Genomic DNA, 22,038 nt, shown 5'->3' on the forward strand with positions numbered 1-22,038 from the left:
AGATCCGAATGGGGGGATATTTTACCTCCGGAACTATATTTTGACCTGCGAAAGACCATTGTATATATTTACATTATTAACAGAACAACCACATGGCTTATTTCACTTCATTTTATCATGTCTTTATTAATCCATATTTTCATGTTTTCTTTCTTTCTGCAGTATGCTAACAATTGAATAATTGAAAATTCCACCATTTTAGTTAAATTAATTAATTATTTTGTACAGATGATGGAAAAGCAATTCATTCATGGTTTATGTTAGTTGGAGGCAGATGACAGAGTCATAGAGCGCCTCACTCCTGTTTGCATCGTGAAATATGTATAAGTTGTGGTAGACAGCGCCATGTCTTTTTTACCCTTGAGATTCTCATTTCTTGCAATTCTGCCAACTCTTCTATTATCATTTATTTGTAGTGATCATCTACCCCGTTTAACTTACAGGACATAGCTGCATGACTTTGAATTAGTAATTTTCGTAGCTCATAGCGTTGATTATTTCGTATAATTGAAGCATTGATACCACGGATTGAGGTTTCACGTACTTGAAAGTTGTTTCTAAAGCTTATTATCACAAAAAATAATTGTAACAATAGAATCAATAATAAAGTAAAAACTCAAAGCCAGCTACTGCTCTATCAATAGTTCAACATTCACGATGCAAACGTTAATACAAGCACCGGGACGAATTCATACTGCACTTACCCGTGACGTGGTCCGGGAGTGTCATAGTCCACTCAAATTAGACATCAACCCAGATATTTCAAATAACAAAACCAAACCTGCTAGAATATGTTGCAGTACTTACGTTATACTACTCACTAAAAATCCTCGAGAACCCCGTTGCAAGTTTTTGAGCTATGACATCATCGACATAGCTAGCGCCAAAATATATACTGAAATCTTAAAAGGCATATAACTTTTCACATAATGAAGCTAAAAATTAATTTTTATGACAAAATGAAAGAAATGTATTGAAAATTTTGTGGAATAAACTATAACATTTAATCGAGCGTTTCCTTTGAAATATTTCCACACAACGTCAAAATTGTACTTTTTTCAATACATGTTGTCACGTTTAAACGTAATTACCTCCTTGAGTATTAAGGACTAAGTAATTATGCTTTAATGTTGTGGACCATTCTAGTAACTTTAAAACGACCCATGTTTTATTTAGCTATCATAAAAACTGGAGAGTTATTTGATTTTATGTTGTGGAAAATGCGGTCCCTAATATGTGCTTAATAACATATTCTCGTCTAGTTTTGACTCTAAAATCAAAATCCTTTAAAACTTGTTACAACTATTTCAAAATTCAGTGAATTAAATCGGTGAATTACTTAATTTAATTTTAGTGAATTAATTTATATAAAAAACTTAAACTGATAATATAAATTAACGCAGATCACGTAATATATAAAATATCGAATACATACGACACCTGTACAATAACTGACGTCGTTTCACATTTAGTTCGAACGTCTACGTTGTGCAGGTGGAAAACTTATGTTAGTAGACTGGTATCGTCAAGTACTGCAATGTTAAAATTTCCATCGATTTCCTTCTTAGCATTAGTCTTCAAATAAATATAATATCATGCTATGTCAATATATGTTCCTTCTTCCATCCGATACCCAGCCGGGAAGCATATTTTACCCGCACTATCAGTCTCATTGGGAAAGATGAAGAAGAATTGAAGACATCCATTTGATGACGAAGTTCGCTATTTTTGAAAGTAGTTTGTAGCCTTTATTTTTTCGCTTTTCTGAAGAGAGCAAAAGTTGAATCACACCCAATGAATGCATGGAGCAAAAAGCATATCATATGTTTATTGAGCTGTCTGAAGCCAGAACGAACTATCTACATTTTCGTACTAAGTGAAATTAGCCCTTATAGAAACAATGGTTACTTGACACGAGCTGCAGCCAAAAATTAATATTATATATAAAATGGTTTGATTTTGGTAGCTAACTATATATATTGGGTGTTTCAAAACAACACTAACAATATTTGGGAGGTATACCTGATACCAAGATAAGACAAAAGGTGTAGACCAACCGGGGTGCACAAATGCTTTCTTTCGGAGATATAGGCTGCCGGAAACATGAAAAAATGAACTTTAAAGGTCCATAGCTCCCAAAACTATGGAATCTACCGTACTCGGGTGAAGACTTCGCTTAGGAACTAGTATGTGCCCTATCCAAATATGCATGCTTCAGAATCCTGCGGTACTTCCGCAACAATTTTTATAGAGGTAGTTGGTGAGTACTTGAAATTATATGCCCGTAACCAAACTCCCTCTATAAAAAACTGTTGCGTGAGTATATATACACAGGGTGTTTCAAAACAACACTGAATGCATATATCAAGTGGTTCGGATTCCACGTTAATCAGTAGGTCCACGTCTCATATAGCCTCGCTGCTGAACGGGACGTTAAACTCAAAATCAACAACAACGAATGCATATATATATATGTATATATATAACGTTTAAATGTTCTGTGATTATTTTTGATTCACTGAAGTTCGAAACAGTTGTAACAAATTTTAAAGGAATTTGGTGTTAAAAAAACAAAATGAGTGTGTGATACTTCATTAAACAGTATTACGGTACGTATTTTCCACAACTTAAAATGAAATGAAATAGCTCGCTTTATTTTTTGTGATAAAGACGTCGTATGTCGTTTTAAAAATGACTGGAATGGTCTACAATATTTATGCATAAACACTTACTAGCCCTTCACATTCAGGAAGATATTTACGTTTAAACTTTAAAACATGTGTTGAAAAAAGTAACATTTTGCAGCTTGTGTACAAATATTTCAAAGGAAATGTTCAATTTAAATGTTGTAGTTTATTTCACAAATTTTCCGATCCATTTCCTTCATTTTGTCATAAAAATAAACTTTTTGGTTTTATTATGGGAAAGTTATATGCATTTTAAGTTTTTACTATATATTTTGGCGGCAGCCATGTTGATGGCGTCTTAATTCGAGAACCGCCAACGGAACTTTTTTTTTTATATATGAGAAGTACGACATAAATTTCATATTCCATATTATTTATTCCAGCAAGGTTCGTTTTCTTATTTTAAATGTCGGGTTTTGTTCCAATTTTACCTAGTTTGGACTAAAACGTCAGAAGTGCAAAACAAAATATTTCCGTATTGTAATGAAGCTATAAAGGAAGAGGCTTCTAAACAAAATTTTTGCTGTGAAAAGTATTTGTCCCGTTAAGTTAAGGGTTAATAAGAAACGTATTTTTAGAATACAATTACGGATAATAATATAGAACTTGCAGGAAGGACTTTCAAACTTGAACGACCAACTGAAAAAAAAAAAAAAAAAAAAAAAAAATGCAAAATGAAAATAAATAAGAAGAAAACCAAAGTGATAAAGTGCACAAGAACAGGACAGGAAGGGACAAACATGTGATTAGAGGAAGAGAAAATCGAAGATGTTAAGACATTCCCCTATTTAGGAAGTCTAATATCCTCTGACGGAAGAAATAAAAAAGATGTAAATTCAAGAATATCGCAGGATATACAAGCATTAGGAAATAGGACAAGAGGACTGGAACAAGAATAGGAAAAGAGGACTGCTAACATCAAGAAATGTGTCGTTGGACGTTCGAAAATGATTTATGAAAACTCTGGTATGGATCAGAGACTTTGGCGCTATAGGAATCAGAGATGTGGACATTAAGAAAAACTGAAATGTCCAAGCTGAAAGCATTTGAAATGTGGTGTTGGCGCAGAATGCTGCGGGTATCATGGACCGAAAGGAAAAGGAATGAAGACGTACTAAAGGAAGCTAATGAAGGACGACAGATCATGAAGATAATAAGAAAAAGAAGAAACACATGCTTGGCCATTTTATTCGGCATCCCGATTGGATCACCTTGTTGATAGAGGGAAAGGCAGAAGGAAAACCAAGAAGAGGAAGACCAAGAATAAAATATCTAGATGCAGTTACGAAGAAGAAACCTTATCAAATTATAAAACAGCTCTCCCAAGGGAGAGAAAAGTTTTAAAATTTCCATGATGTCCACAAACCTATGGTTGAGGTGAGAAAGAAGAAGAATATACAAGAATGTATATATGTTTAGCTGAAAATTATCAAAATATTACTACAAACAAATTCTGTAAATTAAACAAGATATTACTACGGCCGCTTTAACTCAAAAAATATTGAGTAGTAACTGATCAAAACTCAGTAGTTTTTGATTATTTTTCTGTGTTTTGAGGAATGTAGTAACTATTTAATATTAATAGTAACTATTTAAATTAATACACATACTTGAAGAAGGCGCTATTCATGGAAGATTACGTTGCAAAGAAAACATAATGCTCGAACGAAGATTCATTTCAATGTGAGAAGCTATCAGTGCAATACTTATATACAGTCGACTAACCTGTGTAGTATAATTCAAAATGCTAATAACATTATTTGTTTTCTTCAAAGCAGTTGAAGGTAATTTACTGCTCAGAACAAAGATTCAAATGCCTAATATCTGTTGAATGCTAAATACAGAAATATAGTCCTTTGAAATAATGCATCATTAAAACATATTTTAAAGAAAAAATACTTGCAAACAGCTAGTTACGAAGCTGCTGTCACTCGAGTATCCTGCGCTCAAGTAACACAAAGCACTGGAAGAACGAAAGATCACTGCGGAATCTTAGAAACGCTTTAATTGGTCAGTTTTGATTAAGTGCTTGGCTGACTTCCACTGCTGACAACCAGTAAGAATTGAGCTTTTATAAGACATCTAAAGAACAAAGTTTCTGATGAAACATACTTTTACTTGTGAATACAGAGGTTTATTTGTTCCCACGAACAAAAGGTCTATTGTCATAAAAGTGACGTTTCAGGTGGCTGATCGAACTATTCTTGGAAACCAGCAAAATTGAAGCGTAGCTCATGATTGCAAACTGTATGTTAACACAACTAAATGCGTTAAAAATATTAATGAATGAATAATGTGTGTTATAAGATCCTTTAAAAATTTGAAGCATCATCTTGTAGTTTGTCTTTCAATATTTTACGATGAGTACTACTGTACTTTCAATATTGAGAAAGTGTATTGAGTATTCAATTTGTCCAGCCCAAGTCAGAACTCAGTACGTAATCGAATTTGTTCCTTTTGGTTTCATCTAATTTATCTCCTTCTTGTATATTGTAAAATTTCTTGGGTAGAGCAATAAAATGTACTCGAGATTTGGACTTCACCTTTTTATTATAAAAAGTCTTCTTATATACACAAATTATAATAAGTAATTTCTCTAATATCAACTTATGTAAGATTAAGATAGGAACCCGGTGACCAAGCGTCGTGGGTATAAGGATGGGTACCTCTCGGTGACCAAGCGTCGTGAGAGGGGTGTTAGGTGTTTCGATCAATCCGGGAAGATTGATGTTGGTCGAGGCGTGCAGTTCCCTTTTATCCTGCATTGTCGGCTTCCTTCGTTGATTCTCGTCCTTCCGACTGTTGGCGATGGTGAGCGACTCCTCTTCGGGACCGTCGTCTCTTTGTTTTTTATTTACTATGAACACATGTAGTACCCATGGTTATTGCATGACGTGTAGACATGCGGAACCTTACAATAGTTATTATTTGTAGACTCCTCCAGTTCTAGAACTAATTATATGGTCTGTGAAACCCGGAAGTTCAATGCCGCGTTTATAAAAGCTCTCCACTGACTTCTATCCTTAGCTAATTGGATCCAGTTTTTACTTTGTATTCCTATTTCTGCGAGATCCAACTTAATATTATCCTCCCATCTGCGCCTAGGTCTTCTTAATGGACGTTTTCCGATTGGATTTCCAGTAAAAACTTTAAAAGCGTTCCTGCTTTTTTCCATTTTGGCTACATGACCTGCCCACCTGAGTCTCCTAGACTTGATGACACTAACAATATTTGGAAAACGGTATAAATTATGCAGTTTCTCGTTATGAAGTATCTGTTATTCCCCATTCCCGTTCCTCGTGGCTCTGAATATTCGTCTCAGCATTTTATTCCCAAATACTTTCAATCTGCGTTATTCCTTCGAGTAAGCAACCATGTTTCGCGACCATAGAGCACAATAGGCATGATTATCGTTTTATATATTTTAAGCTTCAAATTTCTCAAAAGAGTTTCCGACGACAAAATTGTGAAGTGAATAATAACACGAATTCTCTGTTTTCAGTCGACATTTAGTTTCTTCGTGGATATTATTTTGGTCTGTTAATATTGATCCTAGATATTTAGAAGTATCCACTTTGTCGAAAGTATTATTTGGTATTTTGACGCATCCATAATTTGCAGTATTACGATCTCAGTGAATTTCCATATATATTTAGTTTTCTCTATATTTACTTCTAAACCTATGTCCCTGTAAGCTTTTAATAAGGCCTCTGCATTTTTTTTCTACTGTTCTCTTATCTTCCTCTATCAGATTTACATCAGCATACGCCATAACCTGGTGAATACCATTCAGCTCTAGGCCGTGGTTGTTATCTTTGATTTTCAATATAACGTACTTCAGAACCAATTTGAATAATAATGGTGACAAATCATCTCATTGTTTCAGGCCATTCTTGACATGAAAGCTCGTGGACAAAAATTTTCCTACTCGGACTCTGCTTTGAAGTTCATTTAAACACATCTTAATTAATCTAGGACTTCTTTATATAATCTATGGGGATTATTCTGTATAATTTGTACAGTGTTTTGTCTTTTTTTTTTCGTGGCCCCGCGTAGCGTAGTCGCTAACGCTCTCGCCTTCGGTGCGAGCGGTCCCGGGTTCGATTCCCGGTGGGGGCACACAGTCGAAAAAGTGTAAAAAGCTTTTTCAGGCCAGCCATCCTGAATAAGGTTTTCCTCATTCACACCAGGTAAATGCCGGGATGGTACCTAACATATAGGTCCCAGGCCGCTTCCTTCCTTCCTTCTCCAATCCTTTCCTCCTTTCCATTCATCGGATAGTGTGATCGCCGGGGGACGTCATCCTTCATGTACGTGACGGTTAAATGGCCATAGATGCCGACAGCCCAGAAATCTAAATCCTAATCCTAATTCTGTCTTTTTCTTTCCTAGTTCAATTACGTGATCTAGTTTTTGTTAAATTATTTGGTTGAATACTGAATTGGGCGCATGGAATTCGACAATGTGTATATTTCTTAATCATATACATTTGCTTCATTCTAATATTGGATTGAAAATGGCTTTTCAAGATTTAACCATAGCGAATTGTTAAGCATCCTAATAACACTAATATTTTTAGTTCTGATTTTCTGAATTCTTTGATTTTAATTCTGAAAGTTCTTTAATTCTGATTTTGCTATATGATCTACAGAGCTTTTTGTCTAGTTCGTGAGTCTTTAAACCTTTCTTCTTACCACATAGAAGGCCCGTTAGTAAGTCGAAAGCTTAGGATTAACAGTTTAAAAACGAAACTTCGAGGTAAAATTGAACTATGTGTTCCGTATGTGTAGTAAGATGATTTTGCTTATACCGTGTGTAGTAGAATAACCTTTTTCTAACAAATAGATTATTAATTTAGTTTATATTAAAATAAATTAAATTAACGATCTGTTTGTTAGAAAAAGTTATTCTAATAAAAAAGATATTCTATAATAAAATAAGGTCTAATTTGATGTTATTATTTCAGACTTGGAGCGAACCACTCAGGAAGTAAACAGTTCTAATGAGGTGAGTAAGAATTTTATTTATTTATTTCATAGTATTTGGAAAATATATTAAATTTTCTATGTATTTAAAGTACCAATAAATAATAACTTTCGGTTTAACGTAATAATTATAGACTTCGTATAGATTCCAAACGAATGTTATAGTACGTAGGCTATTACCGATTGCTGATAGTATTAGTAGATCGTAATAGATATTTATGCGCTACTTTCAAACAGCTATAATTCTAAATCTATTGCGTAGATTTTATTTTATATTCAGAATAACCGATATTATCTACCAAAACACTTCTCTTGAATTATTCTGTATACTCTTATTTCGGTAATTAAAACAATAAGATACCAGTGATAGTCTATTATTTTCATTTCTTTTAAAAATAATCTCTGAGAACAAGATATAGACGATCAGAAAGCTTAAGATTATGTAAGTGTGTTACTAAGTGTGTGATATTCAAGGAAATACATTCATATCTTGAATTTTATAAGGGGCATTCAAATGAAACCCGGTCATTAGTGTAAAGTAACGGTAACGATTGTATTAACTCAAAAATGTAGTTATACACAGTATACATACTCACACATGTGATACACAGTACACATACTCAAAAATAGTCGCCAAAACTGTTGGTATATTTATCCCATTGCGACATTAGCCGGTCGATTCCATCTTTGAAGAAGCTAGTAGGCTGCTGTTTAATCCAGTCCTAGACCCACTCACACACTTCGTCGTCCGTTGCGAATCGATGTCCGCGAATAGCTTGTTTTAGAGGTCCAAACACATGAAAATCACACGGTGAAAGGTCGGGACTGTACGTGGATGTTCCAGCGTTTCCCACCGAAACTGCTGCAATGTCGTTTTCACCGCATTGGCCGTGTGTGGGCGGGCGTTAACATGCAGGAGGATAACACCATTAGACAACATGCCTGGGCGTTTCGACTTGATGGCTCGTCTAAGGTTCTGTAAAGTGGCTTGATAACGCTGGGCATTGATGGTGGTACCCCGTTCCAGGAACTCTATAAGCAGTGGGCCCTTGTGGCCAAAAAAGAAGGACATCATGACCTTACCAGGACTGGTGTGCACGGCCTTTGATTTCTTTGGAGGTGGTGAAGTCGCATGTTTCCACTGCTTGCTCTGACGCTTGTTTTCCGGTTCAAAATGGTGACACCATGTTTCGTCCCCTGTGACAATACGCGACAGAAAGCCATATTCCTCCTCATGATAACGTTGCAGATGACTCAAAGACAGTGCCATTCGAGTATTGCGCTGTTCGGGGCTTAGTTGGTGGGGAACCCACTGCGCACAAATTTTTCGAAAGTTCAAGTGTTGATGCATTATGGTGTGGGCGGTGCCCACGCTAATACCCAGTAACCGATGGATCTCGTCCACGGTGATTCTGCGGTTGTCCAAAACTAAAGCATTCACTTCTGCAATCATTTCCGGTGTGATGACACGATGAGTCTGTCCAGGACGAGCATCGTCTTCCAGTGACTCGCACCCCTCAAGGAATCTTTTGCGCCATTCAACAACACTTGCACGACTCAGAGTGTACTCACCGTACACAGCCTTCATCCGTCGATACATTTCACGGCCTCCAACTCCCTCCGCCGCAAAAAATCGAATCATTCTTCGTTGTTCCTGCTTACTCGCCTGCATGTTCGGTAGTGGACGATAACTTGTGTGACCACCTTCTCTTCGGCGTGAAACCACACTGGCTCTATGCAACGTAAAACGGTGCGCACGCGTCAGTTTCTCTACCAATCAATCTACCATACCCGCAGTTACGTGGTTCCACCTCACATGTAAGGCAAAGTTAGACGCACTGACCAGGTTTCATTTGAATGTTCCTCATATATTTAAAATGCGTTTGGTGAGTAATGTAATGTTATCTTGAATTTCCTTATGGTTCAGTGCTTTCTAATGATGCTTTAATGTATTTGTGTCATTTATTTGTTTTGTAGGCTGGCAAGAACAAGACTGAAGAGAAGAAATGCTTGAGTTGCTACGGAGCTGAAACAAAGGAAATCACGTAAGTTTCTCACGCTTTATGAACTTAGTAAGATAATTTTCAGTCGCACTGCGTGTCTTAAAATAAAAGGTAATGTTCAGTTTAAAAGGAGAATTGAGTCAAAAGTCAAAGTGTATATATATTAATTGTACTTTTTTTTTTTTCAACCCATGCAGAATCAAGGACTGGTATTCCTTTCATATTTTTGTTAGAAAAACAGTTATTACCATAAAGCAATACAGTAAATTTCCCCTTTCCTGGCTTGAAACATTTGATTAAATAACATTTTCAAAAATATTATCATCATAACCCTCGATCTTCACTGAAACCGAATTGTAAACGATAACGTTAAGAAGTTCGAGTTTAGGAAGTCGATTTTTTTATTTACATAATAATAGATTTTTGCATGATCCTTAAATTATACAGATCTTCGCTTGACCCTAAATAGAAACAACCCAGAACTCACTACGGGAAGGTGACTGTATGTTGAGTTCTACCCATCCAATTCAACCACACAAACGTTGGGCACATCTGTAATTTTCACAGTCTGATGTCTCAGTGAAATCCTTCTTTGTTATAAACTTTCCAATTTCTTCCTTCTGTTAATTCTGCCTTAGCCATACTTGAGTTAGACCCTACATTTTCAATAGTTCAAAAATTTCTAACAGTATTATTGGTTCATGCTGAGATATATTTTGTTACCATTGTTAGATGCCATTTTACATAAAAGGCAAGAGTAAATAAACAACTTGTCAAAATAGACCGAGACTGAAATCAGAATGAGACAGAACTCTTTCGAAATTGACTGTCGGCAACATCTCTTATGACTTAAATTGTAAGTCTGAGAATGATTAAGGTTTTACTTTATTTTATTTTATTTATTTATGTATTTTATTTGTTTATAATGTCGAGAGGGAAACAACAAACATAATGTCGAGAGGAGAGTTATAACAAAATGCATTTTCCGCTATTTGCGTTCGACGATATAAGATGAAATTCTCTTGAGTTTGGGCTTGAAACAAAACCACATGTTTTGGGGAAGCGTGGAAATATTTCTGCTTTTGCTTCACAAAAGTGGAATAACAATTAAAGTTCATCATTATTTTTGTCGTTACTTTAGGTCCACAGTTCATTAAGAAATTATGAAGATTATAGTATTTTACCCTTCGTCTCTCCCCTTTCTCCTTTTCAGATCCAGTAAACTTTATATGATTTAGTTCTAGGGCAAATAAGTGAAGTAAATGTTGTTTTAGCTGCTATTTATGTGGATTTGTTGCATTTTTATTAGCAAGTGGTGATTGGGTGGTGTAATATAAGTGTAGTGGTATATTAGAAAAATAAGAGTGTTGTTACTGGATTCAATTCTCTGATAGTATTTCATTTGTATTGTCAAACAGGATTGAGAAATATTTTTTCTCTTGTAACTATTATAGACATTGCAACGAAACTTGTCATGTGCGCATTACATATAGGCCCTAATATTTTCAAGGTAGATTATATTGTAAAATCACGGTGTTAAGGCGGTAGCTAGAGCAAATTAGCACACGGGAATTTGGACTTTCTCACACAATCTTTTATTATGAAAGTTCTGTTATATGCAAATTTAACACAATTCACTATAAAAAGAGGTCAGAAGATCAATAAATGTTTTTATGTAGATTTCTGTTGAGTAAATGGGTGTTCCTATGCCCAGGCAGCCAAGAGCAGGATACTCCAGGGCTTCAAGTAAGCTGAGTGTAGGTAGGAGACCACAGAGCTCTAGGCGAGCTATGTGATTGCAGTTAGGATCTCCCAGTGCACCACGCAAGCAAAGAAAGGGGTTATAATTCCGCGGAGCTCCCGGCAAGCTAGGTGGGCAAGGAACCTTAGAGCTCCAAACAAGCTAGATGGGTAAGGAACCTCAGCGGTCCAAGCAAGCTAATAGAGGAGTTGACCAGCCGAGACTGATACCGTTGGAGGTCCTGCGGCGTCTTTTATAGCCTCTTCGTGAGTAGTGGTGGCGCTAGTGCTCCTCTTCGGTCACGTGTCGTATTGGTGATTATGATGCCTGTCCCCTGCTTACCCTTAGTAGTAGTTGTAAAGAAGCACGTGATCTTGTTTACAAATATGGAGTACTTGTAGGATATAGCAATATTCAGGTACCTGTAGCCAGGAGTACTCTAGAGGGCGCCAAATTTCCAAGAAGACATTTTTGGAAGGAAATTTCCGTAGTATCCCAAATTTTCCTTTTCTCGTACATTATGAACACATGCGCATGGTACCATTTGAAAACTTCATTCTAAAGAAAATGATTATCAGCCATGATTATCGGATGAATAGTACTGTGTTTGGAAAGTTTTTTATTATATATACACACACCCTACTTTTTCCCTGTTTATATATGAAATTTGGTATTATCAAACAGTATTGAGAAATATTTTTTCCTCTCGTCTATTCTAGATATTGCAATGGAACTTGGCACACGTATTATTCGGATACTTAGAGCCAGACCCGCTTCACATGGTGCAAAATTTAACAAAAAGGATTTTTACTTAACTGAAAGTCAAAAGTTTTCTCTAAAAATGTAGGAATTCAAAGGGTTGAAGCTAACAAACAAAACTTAATTTAATATACATGTAATTTGTGACTATCATGTGTGAAAGAAATAATTAACTGACATTTCATTATTTTTGCGTGTCAACAATATATCGTGTAGTACCTCCCACAGTGCGGGCTCAGCGCGAGCTCCAATGAGATTAATGAGCGAGATATCGATCTAGCGCAAGTCTTATTGAGAATAGCGATCCCAGACTCGCTAGCGTGAGCTTGATTGAGACTAATGAAGACGAGCCTTATTGAGGGTAGTGAGTCTGAGTCCGAGTGATTCCTGATTACAAAATGGTCAAGAAAATGGCATATGAACTATGATACTCGGGTGAATAGTACTAAAACAGTAGCTACTTAACTAAAAATTAACATTTTTCTTTAAAAAATGCAAGAATCTAAAAGGCTTAACTTGATGTTTTTAAAAAATAAAGTTTTTTCGAAAGAACTTAATTGGATTTTAAAAAATTCATTCTCATTTGCCAATTTGCTTTCTTACAATATATTTTAGAGTTAAAGAACCTTTGCAACATACGATAATCGTACGATACGTCACATATTCCATTAGAACGCAAGAACAATTCGGGACGATTCTCCTTTTTAATGGAGCTAATTTTCATTTTCATGTGGGTAATTTTCCAGGTGTAATGCTGAGAAAATAGAGATAGGTCTTTGGTAATTACCGTCACCTTTTTTAAATGAAGCGTTTGAAGTATCTGTGATTCAGATTATGGTCTTATGGAAAACAAACTCACTGTGATTCAGATTATGTTCTTATGGAAAACGAACTCACAAACAGAAAAGTTAGATTTGTGTATTTGTAATTATCATAAGGGACGATTTTGTTCCCTTTTTAATTAAACTTTTTTTTTTTCCTTTGTATGTGTGTAATTATCCAAATATCGTGTTGGAAAGGCCTGTTTTAAGTGAAACATTTTCGATTTGTAATTAACTGATACATAGAAAAAGCCATGTTATTATTTATTTGTACTAATACTCGAATATGTACTACAAAATCAAAAGGAACGTAGTCGTATTGGTTTTTGTTCCAAATTACACTTGAACACTGTCACAGCGAATTTGATCAAGCACGAATTAAATTTCGTATGCATAATTTCCAATCATATTTTTTATTTCAATGGCATTCTATTCTGGAAATAACCTTTTGATAAATACATACTTAAAGTCAATTCTGCAATTAGACATGTAGTGAGAAACACGATTGAAAGAAGTAATTATAGTCATATTAAGGTTATCATTTAAATTCAAGTTTTGAAGTATACTTTCGGATTTTATTTATTTATTTATTTATTTATTTATTTATTTTGTGTGTGTGTGGGTGGGGTGGGGGTTGGTGGTGTGTTCTTTGTATGTGCGAAAATTCCAACAACCCTGTCGTTATAGTCCGAGTTCCATAAATTCAATCCAAAAATCCAAATCTCGTCCGCAAGCATCCATCAGTGGTCAGCAGACATAGTGTCCTCACATTACGTGACAATTCATGCCTACATGTTCAAAGGACGATGCAGACTCTCCATGAGTTACAGAATGAAACCATTCCTCACCTGCCACAATCTGCTGATATCTCTTCCTCCATCTACCACCTGTTACGTCATCTTAACTCTCTTCTTGAGAAGAAAGACTCCTGATGATTGGGCGGTGCAACGTGTGGTTAGGGACTTCTTGAGATCACAGTCTCTGGAATTCTTTCGTCACGTAATCCAGTCGTTGGCTGAGCAATGGCAAAAGGGTGACATTGCAGACGGCGACTATTGTGATGAACCAGATATTGTAGTTTTCATTTTTGTTGCCTTTTAAAATGACACATTTTGGATGTACATTTCATTTGCATCAATCTAATATTTTTTTGAATGAAAGCTGTTTTTAAGATGGGATCAGTTAAAAACTACTTATGAGGTAGATTACCATAACCAGTAATCAGTTTCATTAGCAGCATTAATATCAAAGTGAATTCATTAGAGATATGATTATGCTTCTTTTGTAACAGTGATACCGGACGATTCCTATTTTGCTGTGTGGTTCTTCTTTGGCATCCTGGAAAACCCATTTTCGTGTTTCTTGATTTCTTTGTAGATTGTTAGTTAATTTTAACTTTAAATTGTGAATGAGAAAGAAATACAAACGTAAGCTTGAAATAACCATGATTTTGTACTCAAATCTAAATTATTTTAAACTAAACTCAACTCACGTAGATTTCGGAAGTGAACTGGCTCATGATGAAATTAACGAAAAGTGCGCACGATAATTTGCAGTTCTGATCTTGTGAAGAATTCTGAGGTTAACGTTTTCCATTATTGACTGGGTCGTAGACCTCTTGTTAGTGATGGCGTAATTGAGTCTTGCAAGTATGAGAATAGCATGCTTCTGAATATGATACAATTTGCTTCTTCTGCCTTACTTTAAAGTTAAACGTTAAATATGTCGTATAAACTGTAAATAATTCTCGTTTCTTAATTTATTAGTATATGAATCAGGTGCGGATCCAGGACGGAATTCTGGGGGGGGGGGGAGTTTGTAATACAGCTACTTAGGGCTACTTTTAAGAGCTCCAAACTCTGGGATGGGTTTTATTTATACATAAAATAAGAAAGTTTCCTCTTCTGGGGGAGGGGTCGCTCATGGATCAACCCTTCGTACGAATTCAGGTTTTATAGTATATGAATTTTGTCGTCTAATATTAAATTTTCAGATATAAATTGCAATTTTGTATGAAATTTCCAGACAGAGATCATGTGAGAATAATTTGAGTTGAGCTTATTTTTTCAAACTTCAGTTCCAACTTGGTTTCAAGGCATTTCGACAACTCTGCTGGAAGAGATTACACATAAAGTATTGGCACAACAAAATTACTTACAAGAATTTGTGAGCTTTACTTAAAAAAATTGAGGTCTGACAACCTAGGCGATGCGAAACTCAGTGACAGAAGAGCAAGTGACACAGTTATATCACTAAGAATATGTAGTTGTAGTCATGTTTGCTGTATTTGTAACCCAAAAATGTTGAATATACCTTCAGTTAGCAACTTATATTCAATTCTCAGTGGAAACTCATCGTTTGTATCTCACGTTAAGCTATACGTTGTACGTCTCATATAGCCTCGGTGTTAAATAAAAAATAAATAAATAAAAAAAAAAAAAAAAACAGACGTTAAGCTCCAACTAGTAAAAATGTGTTATAGAAATTAAGATGAAATATATTTATTTAAAGTTTTATCTTTGCAATTACAGATGCTGTAATACATGTGAGGAGGTGAGAGAAGCATACAGGAGAAAAAAATGGGCTTTTCCTGATCCTGAGAATATTGAGCAGTGTAAAAATGAACATTACAGTGAGAAATTAGAAGCAGCATTCAAAGAAGGTTGTCATATTTACGGTTACATGGAAGTTAATAGGGTAAATATGACTTTATTTAACTTGAATGTTCTTTTGCATGTTTTAGCATAAATTAGCATATATAATTTCCTATCGTTTCCTCTTTTTCTGCAAAGATCAAGTCTTAAGTTTTTGGAAAAGAGATCTATTGGAAGACATGATTGTACTTTCAAGATTCGCATTGTCAGTGGATATCCTTTACCTACGTTACGGAAAAGATATTCTTTTAGATAAAAAAAAAAGAAAAAAAAAGAAGTTCTAACTATTACCTCTTACGTGCCCTGAGAAAGGAAGAAGGGCTGCCTATATTTCTCACTCGACAGCTACATGAACAAAATGTATTCAACAAGATACAGATGTCAGAAAGGTTATATCCTTATAACCAAAGTAATTTTTAAAATACATAGCATAGTTAGCGAGCGTGCCTTCGGTGCGGGAGACCCGGGATCAATTGCCGGTGGAAACTCATGTGGTTCGGATTCGTAGGTCCACGTCCTGCATTGAGCTGTAGCTCCATGTGTCATAAGCCTTGATGCTGAAATGAATGCTAAGCTACAATCCAATAATAACAACAAAATACATAGTAGGAAGTTCCAGAGGTGGAAAATGAGAAAAGTCGGTCTTAAACTCAACTCAATGCAATAATACAAATGCAAGAATTTTGTTTGAAGCTAAAGTTGAAACTCAGAAACATGTTGCTGAATATTTGATTATTCTCTTAAAATATCCAAGACTTGATATGGGTAAGTAACAAATGGGAGACAGTGATTTAAAAAATACTAGTATTGGCACTCAAAATTACGAACAAGAATTTGCGAGCTTCACTTACAAAACTGAGGTTTGACAACCTAGGTGATATGAAACCCATAGTCGCACATTTGACAGTTGAATTCTCACAGCTGTTTTAGCACATTTTTTCTCTGGTGAGTTTGTTCCTGTTTATATCTTGACGCTTGTAGTATTTATTCCATATATGTTTAATATCCGTGACCATAGCTTCAGCGGATAGCCGAAAGATAAATATCACAATGAGACTATATGAATTCAAATCAATGTGGGCAGGGCTGGATCTACGAAATATTTTCCTCCCAAGTCTAAATATCTTATGTTAGGGATTGGAACAAATCTTAGGTTAAAATACATATATATATTTTAAAAAGTATAAATCATTTGTCATCGTTCTCCCTTTGTTAACTTTTACTGAAATTTGTGTCCAAATATGAGCTTCAAACCAATTATAAAGCGTATCCAAAAGTTACAAAATGAGAAGCATTAAAAGTACACTGCAGAAGACATTTTCTTGATAATCGAAACACTACCGATACATTATACAGGGGGGCCCAAAAGTAGGTATACAGTCCTGTACTGACCAGCTCATGGCATTTTATATAATTTACTTCTTGTTATCCATACAAACAGTGACTTACAGTTTCTTTATTATTTGTTTCTAATCTCTTTTCACTCATACCTTAACAGGGTGTCTATCGGTCACGAAAGTCATGAAAAAGTCACAAAATCAGAAAACGGTCATGAAAGTCAAGAAAAAGTCACGTAATTTAGCTTTTGGGTCACGATTTTTTTTCTCTGTACAAATATAAGTACAAACTGGAAAATTTTGTTCTATAAAATGTCAAAATTCACTACCAAACATGTCTGTTTTTGGCTTTAGACGCAACCAATCGCAAGCAAAGCACGCTTCTATCGCATACATGAAAATTCGGCCCAATTCGCACCCAAATTCGCTCTGGAGAATGTTACGAAATTTTATGGTTTGGTAAAGAAAAGGTCACGAAAAAGTCACGAAATTTCATTTGGAATTTTAGTAGATACCCTGCTTAAGCTTGGAACAAACAGAAGCAAATAAACTAATTATGTTAACAAATTAAAATGTCATACTTTTTAGGACTGTATACCTACTTTTGGGCTACCCTGTACAATGTTTGCGTTTTATTTATATTAAATATTTATGATATTTATTAAAACTTAGATTCTGAAACTGGTTCATTGTTGAAGTTCATTTATTTCGAAAATAAAATTCTCTGTTATACTGAAAAAAAAAAAAATATCAGAATTTTCCTCGTAAAAAGTCCACAAAAGACATAGTTGTAAAAGATGCAACTTTGTTATATACATCTATTAGAACATATTGCGAAATGTCCTACAGATTTTAACGTGAAGTAATATTAGTGTTGAAAAAAAAAAATCAAACAAGCTATTTAGAAAATTTTTTCTATAAATATGGACCCTTAACTTGATAACCTGTAGCTTTTTCTTCTTCTGTTGGCTCAGAAAATTCTTCTTCGTTGACTTACTTTCTGATTCTTCCTATATGTGTATATTGGCTTTTCAGTTGTATGCTTGACTTCACGCTATTTGCAGGCCTTCCACCTGTATGTGGATAATTGTGTATATTGACTTTTCGCATGTGATATTGGCTTTTCTCAAGTGATATCGGCTTTTCTCATGTGTATGTTGGTTTTTCCTTGCGTCTGTATATTAGCTTCACTCTGTGTGTGGGCCTTCCACTTGTGTGTAGACAATTCTTCTAGTAATATATGTTTAACTTTAAGGTAGTTAATTACACACGTTTCACATCCATTCATATGTAGCAATAAATATAGAGAACAACTACATTTATTTATAGTACCTATCAATAACGATATTCTATACAATTCCCTTCTCGCTTTATAACGAGCGCTCACAAAGTACTTTTCTGGGTTTCTTTTCTGCAAAGTCATCAATAATATTTTCATAAGATATTGAGTAAGCGATCTTGTTCTCTATAGTTAATGTTGCCAAACCTGAAAGCCTTTCCTCCCCATGGTTCAAAGTAAGTATGTTTTAATGCGTTTTAGTTTGCTGAAACTTTTTTTCACAAGATGCGACACAGCACGGCAGGGTAAAAAATTTCTAAGAACCACAGACTTCTTGAGGTCGGGCAAGAATAAAACACTGGTCTTTAAGACTCAATTTCTACACATAATTCTACAGCGTTGAGCTTTCAAATCGTCTTGGTATTTCAAAGTGAGATCCTCGCACGATTTTTCAAGTCCTGCGAAGATATTTCACACAATGAACTTCCTCTAAGGAAGCTGAAGTCCTTGCTTACTTCTTTGAGCCTGTCCATTCTACTAAAGAGTTCTTCCCGCAAGAGGTCAAGAATTCTGAAGAAAGATTGTCTAAGGCGATCCTCTTCAGTAATAGATCTCGCTTCATCCTCTCCCTCCTCTCCTGACATTCTCTTTTTCTTCGAGATACGCTTTTCTCTGAACTATCTTCCTCATCTATCAAATTAACAATAACCTTAGCTTCCGATAGCCATTTGTCGAATCCTTGATTCCTGAACCTGAAGATTATGTTCAAAAGACCTGATAAGACAAGAGAGTTTTGCAAAATCAAATCCCTATTCTGTATTTCTTTGTTCACTCGCTTTATTTCATGCAAAACTGAGCCCCAAAATACTAAATTAATTACAAATTTAAGATCTTTAATTGATTTCATTAAGTTTGTTTGCAACTGATTTGACTTCTGAGTTCGAGGAAGTAGTTATAATTTCATCAAATGCTGCGAGAACATTTTTCCAATTCAGACTTTAGAGCTGTCACTGCTTCTGAGTTTGCACTCCATCTTGTGTCCGAAGTACCTTTAAGAGTGATTTTCACATTTTTTAAAAAGATATCGTGCCTTATGCACGTTTTCTGAACGATGCTAAACAGGTTTTCAGCTTCTGGTTCTGATTACGTTGCATATACTCCTACATGATTCAAGAAATGTGCTATACATGGCAGAAACAGCGCAAGGTTGTTTAACGATTGAATCATTGCCTGAGCTTCACGATATTTTCCAATCATATTTGCACCATTGTCGTAATACTGTCCTCTACATTCTGCTAAATTAGATCATTTTTCTTTATCCTTTGTACAATTAGACCATTTACCGTCAAATCTTCGCCTTTTTTTCTATGCACTTCAATGAAGCTTTCTGCTACTTCACAGTTCCTCCTCTACTTTCTTGAAATGTGACAGCGTAGAACCTGACTCATTTGCTCAGTGTGAGATACATCTGGAGTACAGTCAAACATTTTGGAGTAATATTTAGCCTTGCGCACTTCATTAAGACTTTCTTGCCTTACTCTCTTAGCTATTAAGGCGATGAAATCATTTTGAATGTCATGTGAAATGTATGACATCTGACCTTTTTCAAAAACAGACCCCTCTCTCGTAAGGTAGGATTGTGCTCTGAGAGAAAAAGAATGAGGTTAATAAAGTTCCCATTCTCTAGGTCAAAACGGTCAGAGCAACGTAGTTCTGTGTTCTCTTCTTTGCTACCACGGAAGAATAAGCAACATGCAGCACACCGCATCAATATATCGATAAAATCTTCTTCCACTTCTCATTTTCTGTTCGAATAGATTCCACTCCTTTGTCTAAATTGAGGGAGTTCATGAGACACTTCCAATGCACAGCAAACTTCTTATGGGAGACTGAATTTTCATGATTTGCCATTCTTTCAGATACTTTCTTCTAATCTTTAAACCCAGAACTTACTAATTTTGATATAGCACTAGAAGATGAAAATGTAATTTGTTTGGAGTCAGAAAATAACTTACAGGGAAAGCAAAGAAGAGTATTTCCACTTCTTGAATACACGAGCTAGGAGCGCTTGGTTTTCTCCCTGTTTGGAAGAATTTTGGACCACATGTGGTGAGTTAATCGCTTTCCTTCTCTGGTTGTAAAAGAAAAGTCTATGTTCTCTGGATTCAGTGACGAAACGATGAAATTTTGTACAAAATATCAGGTTTCTTGGTCTGATATCTTGCTTAGATAAGCACTAGGACTTGAACGCACATATCAACTTTTTTCTCGCGTCTTGGACTTCTAATTTCTTGTTCGGTATTAGACTATGTGCAGCAACTGGGAAAACAATGTGCTCCTCCGGTTGAGAAGAGCTGTGACTGTCATTGCTAGAAAGCAATTCAGGAAAACTGTCTTCATTTCTTGCAATACTTTAAACTGCTGAACACTTGTCATTTTCAAATTTTTCCTATTTTTGGAAAAGAAATCATCGAAACTATGAGAATCATCCCTTTTTGTCTAACCACTTCATTGCCGTTTCATATACCTTATTGTCTTCCCCTCTTAGTTCTCTTTAGTTCTATTCTTGTTGCCAGAGAATTTCTTGTTTCCAAACACCGAAGCCATTTCGTCAACGTTTCTCTAACCTACAACATAAAAACAGTATCCTCTTTAAATCGAAGAGATACCCTAGTTTTATAACGAACAGCTTTGGTTAAGAAAAGTAACGGAAAGACAAAGAATCACGCGTATCAATGTTTCATATTTCTTTTCCATCTTCTACAACAATTATAATAATGTCAGATTACTGACAAGTTATCAGAATTATAAACTCTTTTACTCAAAGTAATTGCAATCTTTGCGATATCATATGAAGATTCTATTAGGGGATTTCAATGCGAAGGTAGGACGAGAGGATATTTTCAAACCGATTATACGGAACGAAAGTCTGCATAAGGAAAGTAATGACAACGGTGTTAGACTCGTGAACTTTGCAACATCCAAAAACCTAATCGTGAAGAGTACAAAATTCCCACATCGCGACATTCATAAATACACTTGGACATCACCAGACGGAAAAACACATAATCAAATTGATCACGTTTTAGTAGATAGAAGAAGACAATCTAGCATAATTGACGTCCGGTCGTTTAGAGGGGCTGATTGTGACACTGATCACTACCTGGTAGCAGCGATAATACGGGAGAGATTATCGTTGAATAAAGGTAATACTCAATGTCCGAAAACGGAGAGATTTAATTTAAAGAAATTAGAAGAGAGCCAGGTAAGAGAGGAATACCAGATTGAAGTTTCGAATAGATTCTCGGTTTTAGAAGACTCGGAGTGCACTAGTGTTGAGGATACTTGGATTGAAATTAGAGATAGCATTAAAAGTTCAGCAATAGAAAAACTGGGACACGCGGAAATACGTAGGAACAAACCATGGTTCGACCAAGAATGCATTAAACTAGTAGAGAAGAGAAAACAGGCAAAATTACGGTGGCTACAAAATCCGAATGAAATAACTACACAAAATTTCGCAGATATCAGGCGGGAAACTTCCAAAACTTTTAGAACAAAGAAACGGGATTTTTTGAAAGCTAAAATTAAGGAACTTGAAGATAATAGTAAAAATAAAAATATTCGGGACATGTATAAGGGGATCAGCGAATTTAAGAAAGGCTATCAACCTCGTGCTTATATATTAAAGAAATCTGACGGAACAGTTCTCACTGATACGGATAGCCTCTTAAATAGATGGAAAGATTTCTTTGACGATTTGCTGAACACG

The 22,038-nt window shown here is 35.4% G+C and overlaps 1 protein-coding gene and 1 non-coding gene across 2 annotated transcripts in view; both read left to right on the top strand.

The window, feature by feature from the left end:
- Positions 1 to 22,038, top strand: part of LOC145693260 (endoplasmic reticulum-Golgi intermediate compartment protein 3) — a 112,412-nt gene that overhangs the window by 23,640 nt on the left and 66,734 nt on the right. The window contains exons 4-6 of the mRNA XM_081769098.1: positions 7,654 to 7,694; positions 9,650 to 9,717; positions 15,528 to 15,693. Coding sequence (XP_081625224.1) covers positions 7,654 to 7,694; positions 9,650 to 9,717; positions 15,528 to 15,693 — 275 coding nt within the window. The remainder of the gene's footprint in view (positions 1 to 7,653; positions 7,695 to 9,649; positions 9,718 to 15,527; positions 15,694 to 22,038) is intronic.
- TRNAR-UCG (transfer RNA arginine (anticodon UCG)) lies at positions 6,733 to 6,806 on the top strand. The gene has a single exon. It is a non-coding gene; the product is annotated as a tRNA-Arg (tRNA).

This window comes from Thermobia domestica, chromosome 8 (assembly GCF_964235325.1).
Source record: "Thermobia domestica chromosome 8, izTheDome1.hap1.1, whole genome shotgun sequence".
Taxonomy (NCBI): Eukaryota; Metazoa; Arthropoda; class Insecta; order Zygentoma; family Lepismatidae; genus Thermobia; species Thermobia domestica.